The sequence below is a fragment of the Lissotriton helveticus genome, chromosome 1_1 (genome assembly GCF_964261635.1).
Source record: "Lissotriton helveticus chromosome 1_1, aLisHel1.1, whole genome shotgun sequence".
NCBI classification, from domain to species: Eukaryota; Metazoa; Chordata; class Amphibia; order Caudata; family Salamandridae; genus Lissotriton; species Lissotriton helveticus.
In genome coordinates this window covers 1,965,206,408-1,965,218,753 of record NC_136057.1, presented here as the reverse complement: position 1 = coordinate 1,965,218,753, position 12,346 = coordinate 1,965,206,408, and the positions used below count along the sequence as shown (strand labels likewise).

Genomic DNA, 12,346 nt, shown 5'->3' with positions numbered 1-12,346 from the left:
ACAAGATTTGCTTCGTACTCCTTTATCGATATTTCTGTACGGGGTCCCATGTAGTACATATTACCCTCTCTTCGGTCTTTCAGTCACTGACATCTGACAATGATTTCTCACTTCGAATCTTATAAAGAAAACCCACAACCACATCATCAGATTTTATATACGGCATCACGTAACTTTATTCGACTAGTACAAAAACTAAAATTGATTTTTTTCTCAATAATTATTTCGAGACTCAGAAGAAGTAGTCTGTATCAATGTTTTTGATTGTAATTTCCTTTGGGTAGAATCTCAATCTCATTGCTTTCAATCAACCCGAATTAATTTAACACTGAACTTACACCCACATTTTTCTTGGGTGAGTGTTGTGTTACTTAAATTAACAGGCGTTCTTTTCCTGATTATTGGCCAAAGAAGAGTTTCCCTTAAATGATCATGTTTGTTTTACGGTTTCAAATTCATAATGTGCATGTTCAGCAGGAACCGGTGCCTCAAGCCAGTCAGAGGATTAACTTTCTCTTCTGTTTCCTTGTCAGGGGATGGTGACCGATGCCTCATTTTACATGTTCAGTGCTACACAAAGAAGATTCTTTTTCAAGGACGTCAAGATTTTAATTCCCAAATCATGGACATCAAAGGGTTACCAGAAGCGAAAACATGAATCATATGAAAAGGTAAAAACTCTATGATTCCTGAGGGGGCGAATGTAACTAGTGCTATAAGAATAATTTAGGAATTACGTCGAGGGGGAGATCTATTTGCATTTTTTGTACTGAATTTTAGTAATATGAATGAATACCGTTGCACTTTGAATCTGTCTAAATGTTTGTAAAACTGGCATGCTTTAAAAATCTTTTATGCACAGCATTTTATATCAGTCCTTCTCTCTTGCACAACACTGTTTTTATTTCTGAGATTTCTGTCCTAAAAGACTTGCACGACGTTCCTTGGTGCTTTCCACTTCCTGGTTGCCACTCAAGCCAGTGTGCTCTGCCATTAAAAACACGGCCACAGCCCTTGAGAGGCAAGTCCGTCTGAGCCTGTCCTCTCCCAGAATGCACCAGGTACCAGGGATGCTGCCCGTTCCAAGACAGAAAAATCTGGATCCAACAGAATTACCTGCTCCAAAACCCAATTATTCAAGTTTCGTCCTATAGATATGCTTACAGAGTGTTCTGTGTTCCCTCCTGACAATATGTTAAGCCCTACTTGCCTTAACTGCAACACCTTTAATCAGCGCATATTTGGAAGGTGGGAACTTCTTTGGACCTACCGGGTGCAGTAATTAATGCCTGCTTATTGATTAAACATAAATACGAAGTTATGGACCTTATCCAAAGTTTGGCACTAGATTGCCATATAGTTATGGAAACCTAAACGAAAAAAGAACCAGGCACTGACCTAGTGGAAGCAGTACCGTTAGTATACACAATCTCCAATCTAGACCGACCAAGTCAGATAGGCCGAGGTTTAGCGATATTTATCAAGGAATCCCTGAACTTCACGTTTGAGAAGATATTACATCTTCTGCATGATGTTTGTGAAACTGTGCTTTTTAGATTAAAACTGCATTCTAAAGCCACCTTTGCTGGCTTTCTGATTTACTGTCCACCATGTGCACGGATGAAGTTCCCTACTATGTGGGAACAGGTTCTGGAACTGTTTATCATGCACCACAAGTTTACCATCTTAGGCAACTTTAATTTTCCTTTGGAGGACTCTATTAATCAAGACTCCATCCTGCTGTTGGAGCTTATGGTCAATTTTGGCTTTAGCAGCTAGTTCACACTGTTGCCCATAGTGCAGGACACACCCAAGACTGCATTTTTACCAACACTACTGACTGTCATGTTAAAGACTCTCTCCCCCTTAGCTGGTCAGACCACCAGGTGGTACTCTTTATGTCCTCTCTCTCCCCCCTGATAAGCAGAATGAAAGAACCAATTAATGGGCCCCAAGTCTACTGAAACTGGAGCCAGATTATTCAAGAAGAGCTTCAACTAGCTCCCAACACCTCAGCATCTGATGTAGATATTGACTTGAACCATCCGGAGGAAGCTGTTTCCGGCTGGCTAAAGTCAGCCTTAGATAAGGAAGCACCAATGAGGGTTAAATGCCTAACTAGGATTTAAACGTCAGTGGTGTGATACTCGAAAAAACTCAAAGAGCTGAGACATCAATGTCGCATGCAGGAGCAGAAGTGGTGTGGCTGCCTAGATACAAATGAGAATGACAACCATAAAGCCTTATTAGCTACATATAAGCTTAGGATCATCGAGGCTAAGTCCACTTACAACACAATAAAAGTTAGGTCAGCCAGCAATTCCACTAACAAACTCTTTAACATTTTCAAAATCTTGTCTAATCCTCCGAGCAAGCAACAGACCAGTGCCTCCCAAACATTCTGTGATAACCTGGTAACTTTTTTCATGGACAACATCCTCAACATCTATTCAGAACTTAGTGTCGTTGAGACCCTCAAGGAGTGAACATAACTCAAGAGGTACCTCTTTCAGCTCCCTTGCTCCAGGCGTTTTCTCCGATTACAGTACACCAGGTCAGGGAGTTGTTGATGAGTATTAAATGGGGTTCTCCCACTGACCTGTGTCCTCCTAAAATTTTGCAGCTGGCCCCTGATCCAGTAGAAGAGTTTTTGAAAAAAGCCTTCAACCATATTGTGACTTTTGGGGTCTTCCCCAGGATATTAAAGGAAGCTATCATTATTTCTCTTCCTAAAAAGCCCAACGTAGATTGTGATGAACTGAAGAACTACTGTCTGATCTCCTTGCTCCCTATGCCAGCGAAAATTCTCTTAAAACACCTGAATGAAGACTTAGTTGAGTTGATCACTAACCATGACCTTCTGGACCCCTCTGAAAATGGCTTTAAGAGCGGTCACAAAGTCTGCACTTATTGGTGCAACTGACTCTATCAGAATGCAGATTGATCACGGCGGGACTGCTGGCCTGTTCCTACTAGACCTATCGTCACCCTGCAATACTGCCTCGTCCACACACATGGTCAAATGGCTACAGTAAGTAGGGGTAGAGGTTAAGGCATTAGAACTGCTTCACTCCTTTCTTTTTGCGAGGCATCTGATAGTAAGCTGTAGTCCGTTTAACACTAAGGCATTCAGCTTACCTTGTGGGATGCTGCAGGGCTCCTCACTTAGTCCCACTCTTTTTGACTTGTACGTCTCCCCATTGTCAGCCTTAGGGAGATCCTTTGAATTCCAGGTTTTTGTCATATGCGGATGACACACAAATTATTGTGTTACTCACCAATAATCTATCTGAGATGATGGCAACATTTAAAATTTGTTTGCTTGGTGTAAGTAGCTGGATGAAGGATAACTGCCTTTAGCTTAATGATAAAAAGTGTGAAATCATGGTCTGCGGATCCCAGCATTCTATCTGGTCAGAGACGTGGAGGCTGGAATCCTATGGGCCTCTCCCCGCACCTGTGGAGTCTGTAATGAATTTAGGGATTCTGTTTGAAACCTCTTAACTTCAATCCGCAGGTAAACCATACTACGGGTACCTTCTTCTTCATGTTTAAATCCCTTAAGAAGATCTTCTTTTTCATTCCAGAGGAACTTTGCAAAACAGTGTCTATCTTTAGGATCACCTGGTGATTAGACTACTGTAATGTACTTTACCTCATTATTAACAACATCTCTGAACAAGCTCCAGATGGTTCAAAACGCGTCCGCGCCTCATACTGAACATCCCGAAATTTCTTTTAGTGAGGGAAGATCTTTGTAGTCTTCATTGGCTTCCTGACGGAAATCAGGTGATATTCAAGGCACTCACAGTCCATCTAGTCTTGTTATCTAATAGTTCATCATTTCATTGGTACAGACCAATCAGGTCTTTAAGATCAGCTTTAAGTAGGTAAGTCACTGTTTAGAAATTTAAAAAAGTCTAGATTAAGAGCATGCTTTGTTTTTGTCACCGCTGCCAGGATATGGAACACTATGCCAACCCACATTGCAGGTGTCAACTCCTTTGCTTCTTTCAGAAAAACTTGAAGACATGGCTTTTTTAGGTTTCGTCCTGGCGTTGCAACTGCGTAGCAGTTGCTCCGCCCAGGCGAAATCTAATGTTATCTCTATAGTGGGGACTTGAAACCGCCCCTTCTTCCATTGGCTAGCTCCATAAATGGAGGCTAGCCATTGGAAGAGATTGGCCGTCAATCACGTTTTCCCGTGAAAACGCGATTTGGGGGCATTTCTGGGTCTTTTTTTAAGCCCCGCCCCTTGTTGCCGTGTGTCCCGGGCCGCGCTGTGATTGGCTGCAGGCCCGGGACACCCCAGTGACGTCATTTACTGGGCCGCGCTGTGATTGGCTGCCGGCCCGGGACACCCCCGTGACGTCAGCCAATCACAGCACGGCCCGGGACCTGACTTGTTTACTTCATTGCCTACAATTGAGCATACAACATTCTAATACATCTTGGACTCTTTTTTCCGACTCCACATAAGGTGTGCCCACAGAACCGTCAGCACATTTTAATATTTGTTTTCAATTATCTGAGCAGCAAACCGATCGTAGGAAGTGACACAAATTAAAGGAGCGAGAAACCTCAAATCCATCATATTAGCTCACGCCTCAGCTCCCTTTATTACAGACATCCGGCTGATAATGTTTATGTCATTACGGGGCTGGGCTTTTCCTTTTTGTTTAGTTTCATAAAGACGATTTATTAGAAGGAGCGCCCGGCACCAAATGTACAGTAGGCAGCTGCATGCTCGCGGGCAGGCCCTCCTGTTCGGAAAGGCACAAACCCTGCAATGTGCTCGCTCTTGCTTAATGCTTGCACGAAAGTAGGTCAGACGTCTCCCGTGCTCGAACAGCCCAAAGCTACGCTATGTAATTACAAAGCAGGGAGGCAGCGCCGACCCCTCCACATCACGGCTACACCTTGCTAGCGCCGAACTGCTGTGCTCAGCCCGCTCCCTGGGGGGCTCGCCGCGGGAGGGGCCTTCTTGGCACTGAACGGCAGATTGTGCAGTTCCACAAAGGCTGCAGATTACGCCCCTACGCTTTGATATTTACATGAATATTTACATGAATAAATTTCCCGGCATCAAGCTATTAAACATAATAATAGCGGTGGATTACCAGCTGGGAGAGCCGTGGCGGCTTCTGTTATTATTGCTGGCACGATCTGATATTACGAAAATTAAGGCTTGGGAGGGGGGCATCCGCGTCATGTACTTTCCCCTATGGAGAATGTTAATTGGTGATGTTTCTCCCCACAGAGACATCACAAAGTTTTAACACAGAGCTCTCATCTCAGGAGTATGGCCTGGCGTCCATTGAACCCCTTCCTGCTGAATGACCGAGACTAGTGTGACCGAGAACCCGTTACATACAAAATATGAAAGACTTCAAGTACCAGAATTCACTGCAACCTCACTAGGCACCGACGCGAAGTTTAGAAATTCTGAAACTGCCGTATCTAGGACACGCAGATTATCTCTTCCTAATGTTTCAGATGGCGGAAGTTAACAGCCCAACAAAATCACCCTTGCTTCTGAATGAAGGAAGTTGTCAGCTACTGTGAAAAGCCCCCATGGCCAAATCAAATGATGAAAAGGTGAGCTCTACTGAAGATATGAGGGTAAAAAGTATCAGACTGCCCACATGCGAATTGCAATAGAATTTACAAGTGAGAACAAAATTAAATAATGTCGTGAGAGAGATAGCAAGTACCAGAATTCACTGGGTCTCACTCTGGAATAACTTTGAATACTATAAATTCTGGGTTTTCAGAGAAGGTCAAGTCGAGCTTGCTCCTTGACAGACTTTCAGGATATCCAAATATGTTAAATGTATGTTTAAGGAATATGAATAGAACTCGTTTACTCTGTCGCTGGTTGTCTTGAAAACCTGGTGTGGACCTAGCTGCCTTCAACAGACGTAGGATACCCTGGTCATAAACGAGTGAAACCAAACTACCTACTCAAACCTGCTACACAATGCACTGCAAATGCCACCTGACTGCTAAGTACTCGTCTGAGCACCCCCTCCCCCACCCCCATTTTAAGTGCAAAACACCGAGCACAGATTAACAATTGTGGGTGCATTTTCTCCCTGGAATTGGTGATATTTCAATACAAAAAAGGTAATATTTTGCTATCTTAGACCAGAAAATAAATTTCTTATGCCATATTACAGTTGATAAGAAAGTAACAAGGGGACATTCATTTTTGGGCACGGAGAGCTCCTTACAATATTCATAGAAAAAAATATTAGAAGTGATTTAGATTGTACACATTAAGTCACTTTAATACTTCTTAATAATGTGTAACGTAATTACATTTGCTAATATACACTATGTAAAATCATAAGTACTTCCTAAAGGGTGTTATTATATCAAAGTGGTTTAATGTAATATTAGGCTAATAAACAATTAATGGGACTGCTGAACTATTTGTGACCTTGATTTGCCTTAAATCGAGTGGCATTTTGTTTGATCGTTTTTATTTTTTTTGCTTTCTGGTGATACATTCCATTTAAGTAGTTTTCTCTGTTTATGCTTTTGCTCTTTATATGCCCATTGTGTTATATGATGCGCACAGAGAGCACCTTAACATTAGAATGGCCTCGCAGCGATGGAAGAGTTAATGTAACATATCTATGATATTGTCGCGTTTGCGTCGCCCTCTTTGTCCACGCCCCGAGGCCCGCCTCCCGAGCTGCCCTTGCAGCGTCACTCCGCCCCTTTCTTCACAGCCTCACTCCTGCCTCTTGGTTCTCCTCTCTCGAGTCAAACGTTCTTCTGTTCTTCTCTTTCGTGTTCCCTTTCCTCGTTCATCTGCTTCTCCCCTGTGGGCGCCATCTTCCTCCTCTCACTCAATCATCCCTTGCTCTCATCTTGCCTCCGCCACTACTTGTAGCTCTCCATGCTTCTCTTCCTCTACACTGCTATCTCCCTCCATCCTCTGGTTTGTCCTCTTTCTCCTACCCATCTTTCTCAGTCTCCTCTCGTCGTGTATCCCCCTCCGTGTGCATCTCGTCTTGTTTCCCCTCTCTTCTCCAGCTCCTTCTTCCCTCTCTCTCTCCCTCCAGGCAGCAGCTCTTCTTATAAACATGTCTCTCCCTCAGGGTCTTCCCTTATTCCTTCTCCCGCTCGTTCCTTTCTCATTCTCTTCTCCCTAGACTTCATCTCCTCCTTAATTTCTCTCCTGTTTCCTCTTCCCCTCCTTCCTCTCCTACGGATAGCCCGCATCCTTCTTCCCCTTCACATTATCTCGCTTCTTTTTCTCTTTCTTCTCTCCCCCCTTTCCCTCTCTCCTCAATGTCTCCTGTTTCTCTCCCTCTCGCCTTCTCCCAGGTTCCTGACCTCCCCACCCCTCATAGTTTCGCAGAAATAAAACAATGCTCTGTGTGGAGAAAAGGTCCAGGTTTCTGCTCTGATGTCAGCAGACCTTGCACGGGGCCGCGGGTTTGTGGCCACCCACACTACGGGTCCCGTGGGTGTGTGTGCACGTGTTATGGTGCTAGTGTTGCTGCCGGACACTTGTCCTTCGTTCATCCTTGTATTCCCGCTCGCGGAGATACAAATCTCCGCGAGATGACTTCTTTTGAAGTAATGCGCCAAACAAAATTAATTCGCGTACGATAAATGCTCAAAATAATTTTTGGGAAGAGCATGCTGTATCCAGTTATTCTTATTGTCTTTTGATCGCAGAGGTCTCCCCTCGCCACTCAACAAAGCACCACAAAAGTGCTGCTATTTCAAATGTTGAAGAAACTGTTTGCTGAGACACAACTCCATTATTATTTTAATGTTCCACTCGTAGACGCGTTGTTGAAATAAATCCCCAAAACGAACATATGTTTTTAGACAATGAACCGGGCCTGTCTTAATGCTCTGTAGCATCCATTTTGTGTGTTGGGGCGGGGAGACAGGCGAGAAAGAGGCAGTTTTTCGACCTTCTCTCACAGCATTACATATTTATGATGGCAGATTACCCAGGAAAACGAATGTTCTGATTTTGGACAATTAGCATACTTACCTGTATATTGTTTTTGCAAGGGAAAGATTTTTTTGCAAATGTATATTATAACAGCGACCCCTATAATAAAAAAATAAAGTATAAAAAATCAACCTACAAATTATGGTTGGGGGTGTAAGAACCATGTTGATCTCCTTCGTACGCATTTTTTTGTGCCCAATCCTGGAATGGCATTAAGCAAAAATTGCAACTTGAGAAGTAGCCCTTCGAAGCTGACATTTTGTACTTTGACGATTCTGATTACAGTGAATCAACCAACACATACATAACAAAATTTCATTTACAATGCCAATAGCTCTAACTTTTACAAAGGCGAAACCGTTGCATTGTAAATGCTTGTTCTTCTTAGGTTCTTAGTTTATGTTTTCCTGCCCACTCTGATTAAGGTGCTCCTCTGTCAATCCTTCTCTAGGTTATAATGCCTCCCTCCTTGTTCTGATGTTCCCAGGGTGGGCGTTTTCCCTGATGTGGTTTGGAGTTCTTCAGACTCAGCACCTTGATACCTCTAGGGTTAGTGCACTATATAAGTCTTTTGTTAATTTCCCTTCATAAGATACGTTGGTCCAAAAGGTGTGACACATGTGAATGGATAATTATGTGACAAGATGAGGAAATATGTGCATGGCTAATTTATATGTGGGACTACATTTTGGACACATAGGAAACACATGAACACAGAAGTATGATGCTTGGAAGCTTAGTTTTCTTTTGAAAAAGGCAGATGTCTTTGTGGGTTATAGTTTGATCTGAGAGTTTAAAAATTGTATCCATCACGTTACCAATTAAAAGTTATTTTATTGCACTGACTACCAGGACAGCTATCCACTCCTACTACATCTAATCCGTATGTTGGTTTCTACGTGTTCGATGTTCATTAAACTTGACCCATGTCCTTTCCGTGGACTTTGTAGTCCTGTTTCCTCTGGGTCTTACAGCCCTGTGTATTCTTTATGAATCAGTCCCTGCCCAATCGAACTTATCTATCCCTTCTACACACACCGTGCTTGCTTGGTCAGGCAACTCTGTCTCTTTATACTTTTCTCCACTGCAGCGTAAGCCATAATTAATTAATAGTTCATGTTAGCTTTCAATCTATGTTCCTGAATTAACATGGGATACATACACAAAATCCATGCCAGGACATGGGAAATATGTTTCTCTATAAACCCCTCATTAACATGGCACTGTTACCAGTGTGTCAGTGTTCTTAGATCTCCTTGTGCTTTCAACAGATCCTTTCTGAGAATAAAGCTGTTTCCCTTTGCCAGATTTTATGTTGTTTTCTTGATCTACTGTAAACCCGAAAGCCTGCCAAAAAGTCCTCTCCATTCAGAATTAATTGGTTAGTCTTTGACCTTCAAACTCCCATACTCTATTGGCAGTATCATTTAATCTACTGTCATGCTCTCCCAATCAAAATACTGAAGAGCTGTGCTAATAGACACTGTTCATTTTTCCACACAGCTGAGTGCGCATAATAGTAATGTTCCTTTTTTGTCTAGCCTCCTCTCAAGCAGGTTAAATTAATGCAGTTAATAGTAGGATAACGAATGTTCTAAATGACTACTTACCCGTGGAATTACGTAGCCATTGAAAATCTCTTATTTACGTTTTCATGTACATTTTCCACTCTTCCGAAGATTACCCTCAATACATTTCTGGCCATCCAGTTCAGTGGGATAAGATGAGTGGGTCTCTCCTTGGAATAGAACGTTTTATATACATGCAAATACAATATTATACAGGCTACAATAACCTGAAAAATGCATTGAGAACCTTCCTTTCTCGTGTACAAATAGTTCATTAATCCTTGTTAGCCTGCATGCCTTTACATGGTACTGCCTGATTGGCTAATTCGAACTTTTTGCATCAATTTCAGAGCCTTGCAGAATTAAGTTGCTCAAGGAAGCAGACATTTTATTATTCTTATTAGCAGAGAAAACCCCAATGTCTCAACTTTCGCATCCATAATGCACTACGTCATGCCACTTTCACGAGAAAGTTTCAGTTCTACGTCAGAAATAAATTGAAAATTAACCACGCTCTGGAAAACTGATCTTCTGTTGGCTTCCTGTCATACTCATTCCTGCTTTATTTTTTAGCATTTCAATTTTTATGACTGAATTCCTGCCTTAGTTTTTATGTATTTAATTTTAAGGACCCTAGAAACCATTTACCTACAACAGATTGTAGCCATTGCACAATGTTCCATAAATGCTGTTGTGTCCAACTTCAATAAAACAGTGAGATGGGCAGTCTGAAAACACAAGACCCAAAATGACCCTGCTACAATCTTCTCCATGTTCATTTGCACTGATGAAATATTATGTGCACCTTTGTTCCGGAAAGCAAGTCCTGACCATGTACATTGAAATTGAGGAAGTTTAACATAAATAACCACAACACAATGAGAACGTCTTGTCCATATTTGAACAAGAGCTGCATTGCCATAGCTAGTAATATTTTGTTTGTTTGTGAAACCCTTTTACTATAAGACAATTCCTATTACTACTGGGGAAACATCAAGGAAGTTAATATTCTTCCCTTCTTGTGAATAGTCCACACCTCAAGCAATTGTACTGTAACCTGCATGGAGTCCTCTTGCTGCCACCTTGTCAGTCCATCTAACCATGCCAGAAACCACACGATTCTCTTTCATTGACATTCTAACATTCCATTGAACGTTGTCAGAAACCACAAGATACTCCTTCATTGTCTTGGGTAACCCTGGCATGGAGGATGAATGTGCCTGCTCTGGTAGGATTCAATTTCCTGCACCTGAAGAAAACTGCGGTGGTAACATAGGTCAGGTGACCACTGTTTGTAAGTGAATATGTACAAATGCTTATCTGAGCACTGCACCTTGATTATCTAAAATGTGGATAAAGTCTGTACTGCATGACAGATTACATGAACTACCGGTGTTGATTACATTTTTTTTAATCAGAGTTAGTTTTCGCTCAGTTCAGAGCTGTTTTGTGGTATCAAACATTAATGTTTGTCATTGTGTACCATAAACAAAAACATGATCATTAATCTTTGCTATTACGGTATCGCAACCTAACCAACTTTGACACAACAATATTATTCAATTGTCAGACGTTTTTTAAAATTCGGAGAGCATCAATATTTACAATTTTAAGTTTGCCATCAGTATATATGGTGTATTAAGAGCTTCAGGGCCTTTGAATGTATCCTAGCTACTTATTTTTTGATAGAAATATGGGGGGCCACCTTAAAGTCAACATTTTATTTGTAAAACACATCATCTTGATGTCTTCAAAAGAAGTGACGAGTGGAATGATTGTTATACCCAGTTACTGGTAATTACACTGGGAAACCTTCCACTCAGTTTTTAGGTCGAGCCTAGCAGCGTTCATGGCAGCCGCGGTGCGTCCATTGGGGCGTGGGGGCGTAGCCCCCCCGCCCGCAGCTCCCTCGGCGTCTTTGAACTTGAGTAAACTGAGCAGTTTACTCAAGTTCAAAGACGCATAGGGACTGGAGAACAGACAATCATGTCAGTCAGCATGACGTCGGACGGCCCACCCGGTCTGGCGTCATGTTGACTGACATGATTGTCACCAGGGTCAGCAGGCAGCAACACAAGTGCGCATAAGTGGGAACGGAGGGTGAATTTTCGCACCGTGCCCACTCATGCGCACTTGTGTTTTGACTTGTTTGCGCATGCCCATTTCGAGCCCTTCAGGCTCCTAATAGGCGTGCTGTGGGCGAAGAATAGCTGTGCCCTAAGACAATCCTGGCGCTGCTGGCAGCGCCAGGATTGGCTGAGAGGGGTTGTAGGCGCCAACGGACTAGGGGCGGCGCGGACCTGCTCAGGACCTCCTCAGGTAGGATTTTTTAAATGTATTTTAATACCCCCCCTCTCGCCTATCGAGACCTGTCAGCTGGACGTAGAAGAATCAAAAGTGCTTTTCATTACATTTTTTGTTTACCTGGCGTGGTATGTTTTTATGTTTGTTGGTTATAAATTCTGTGCCGTAATAATGAGGGAGGAAGAGAGATATGTATAACTGGCAAGTTCTTAAAAACAGAAGAAAGAGAGGCTTATTTCGGATATTTCATTCAGTGCACTTAGAAATGAAAAGAGGAAGAACGGACAGGGGGTACATATTAGAATGGTCTTTAGCATGCTTTGTTAAGAGGTTTTGCATCAGTGGTGTCAATGGATACTGAAAAACATTTTCTCTATACTCCTGGCTCGTCAATAGTGTACATTTCACAATGACTCTGTCTTAGATGTCTCACCGCAGGGTGTTGGCTGCTGATGAATCAGTTTAAAATGTGCCTTGTCGTTTGTTTTTA

General features: G+C 42.4%; 1 protein-coding gene across 1 annotated transcript in view; it reads left to right on the top strand.

Annotated features, from left to right (window-relative positions):
- LOC144755314 (calcium-activated chloride channel regulator 1-like) overlaps positions 1 to 12,346 on the top strand; it is a 157,437-nt gene that overhangs the window by 20,945 nt on the left and 124,146 nt on the right. The window contains exon 2 of the mRNA XM_078644116.1: positions 534 to 671. Coding sequence (XP_078500242.1) covers positions 534 to 671 — 138 coding nt within the window. The remainder of the gene's footprint in view (positions 1 to 533; positions 672 to 12,346) is intronic.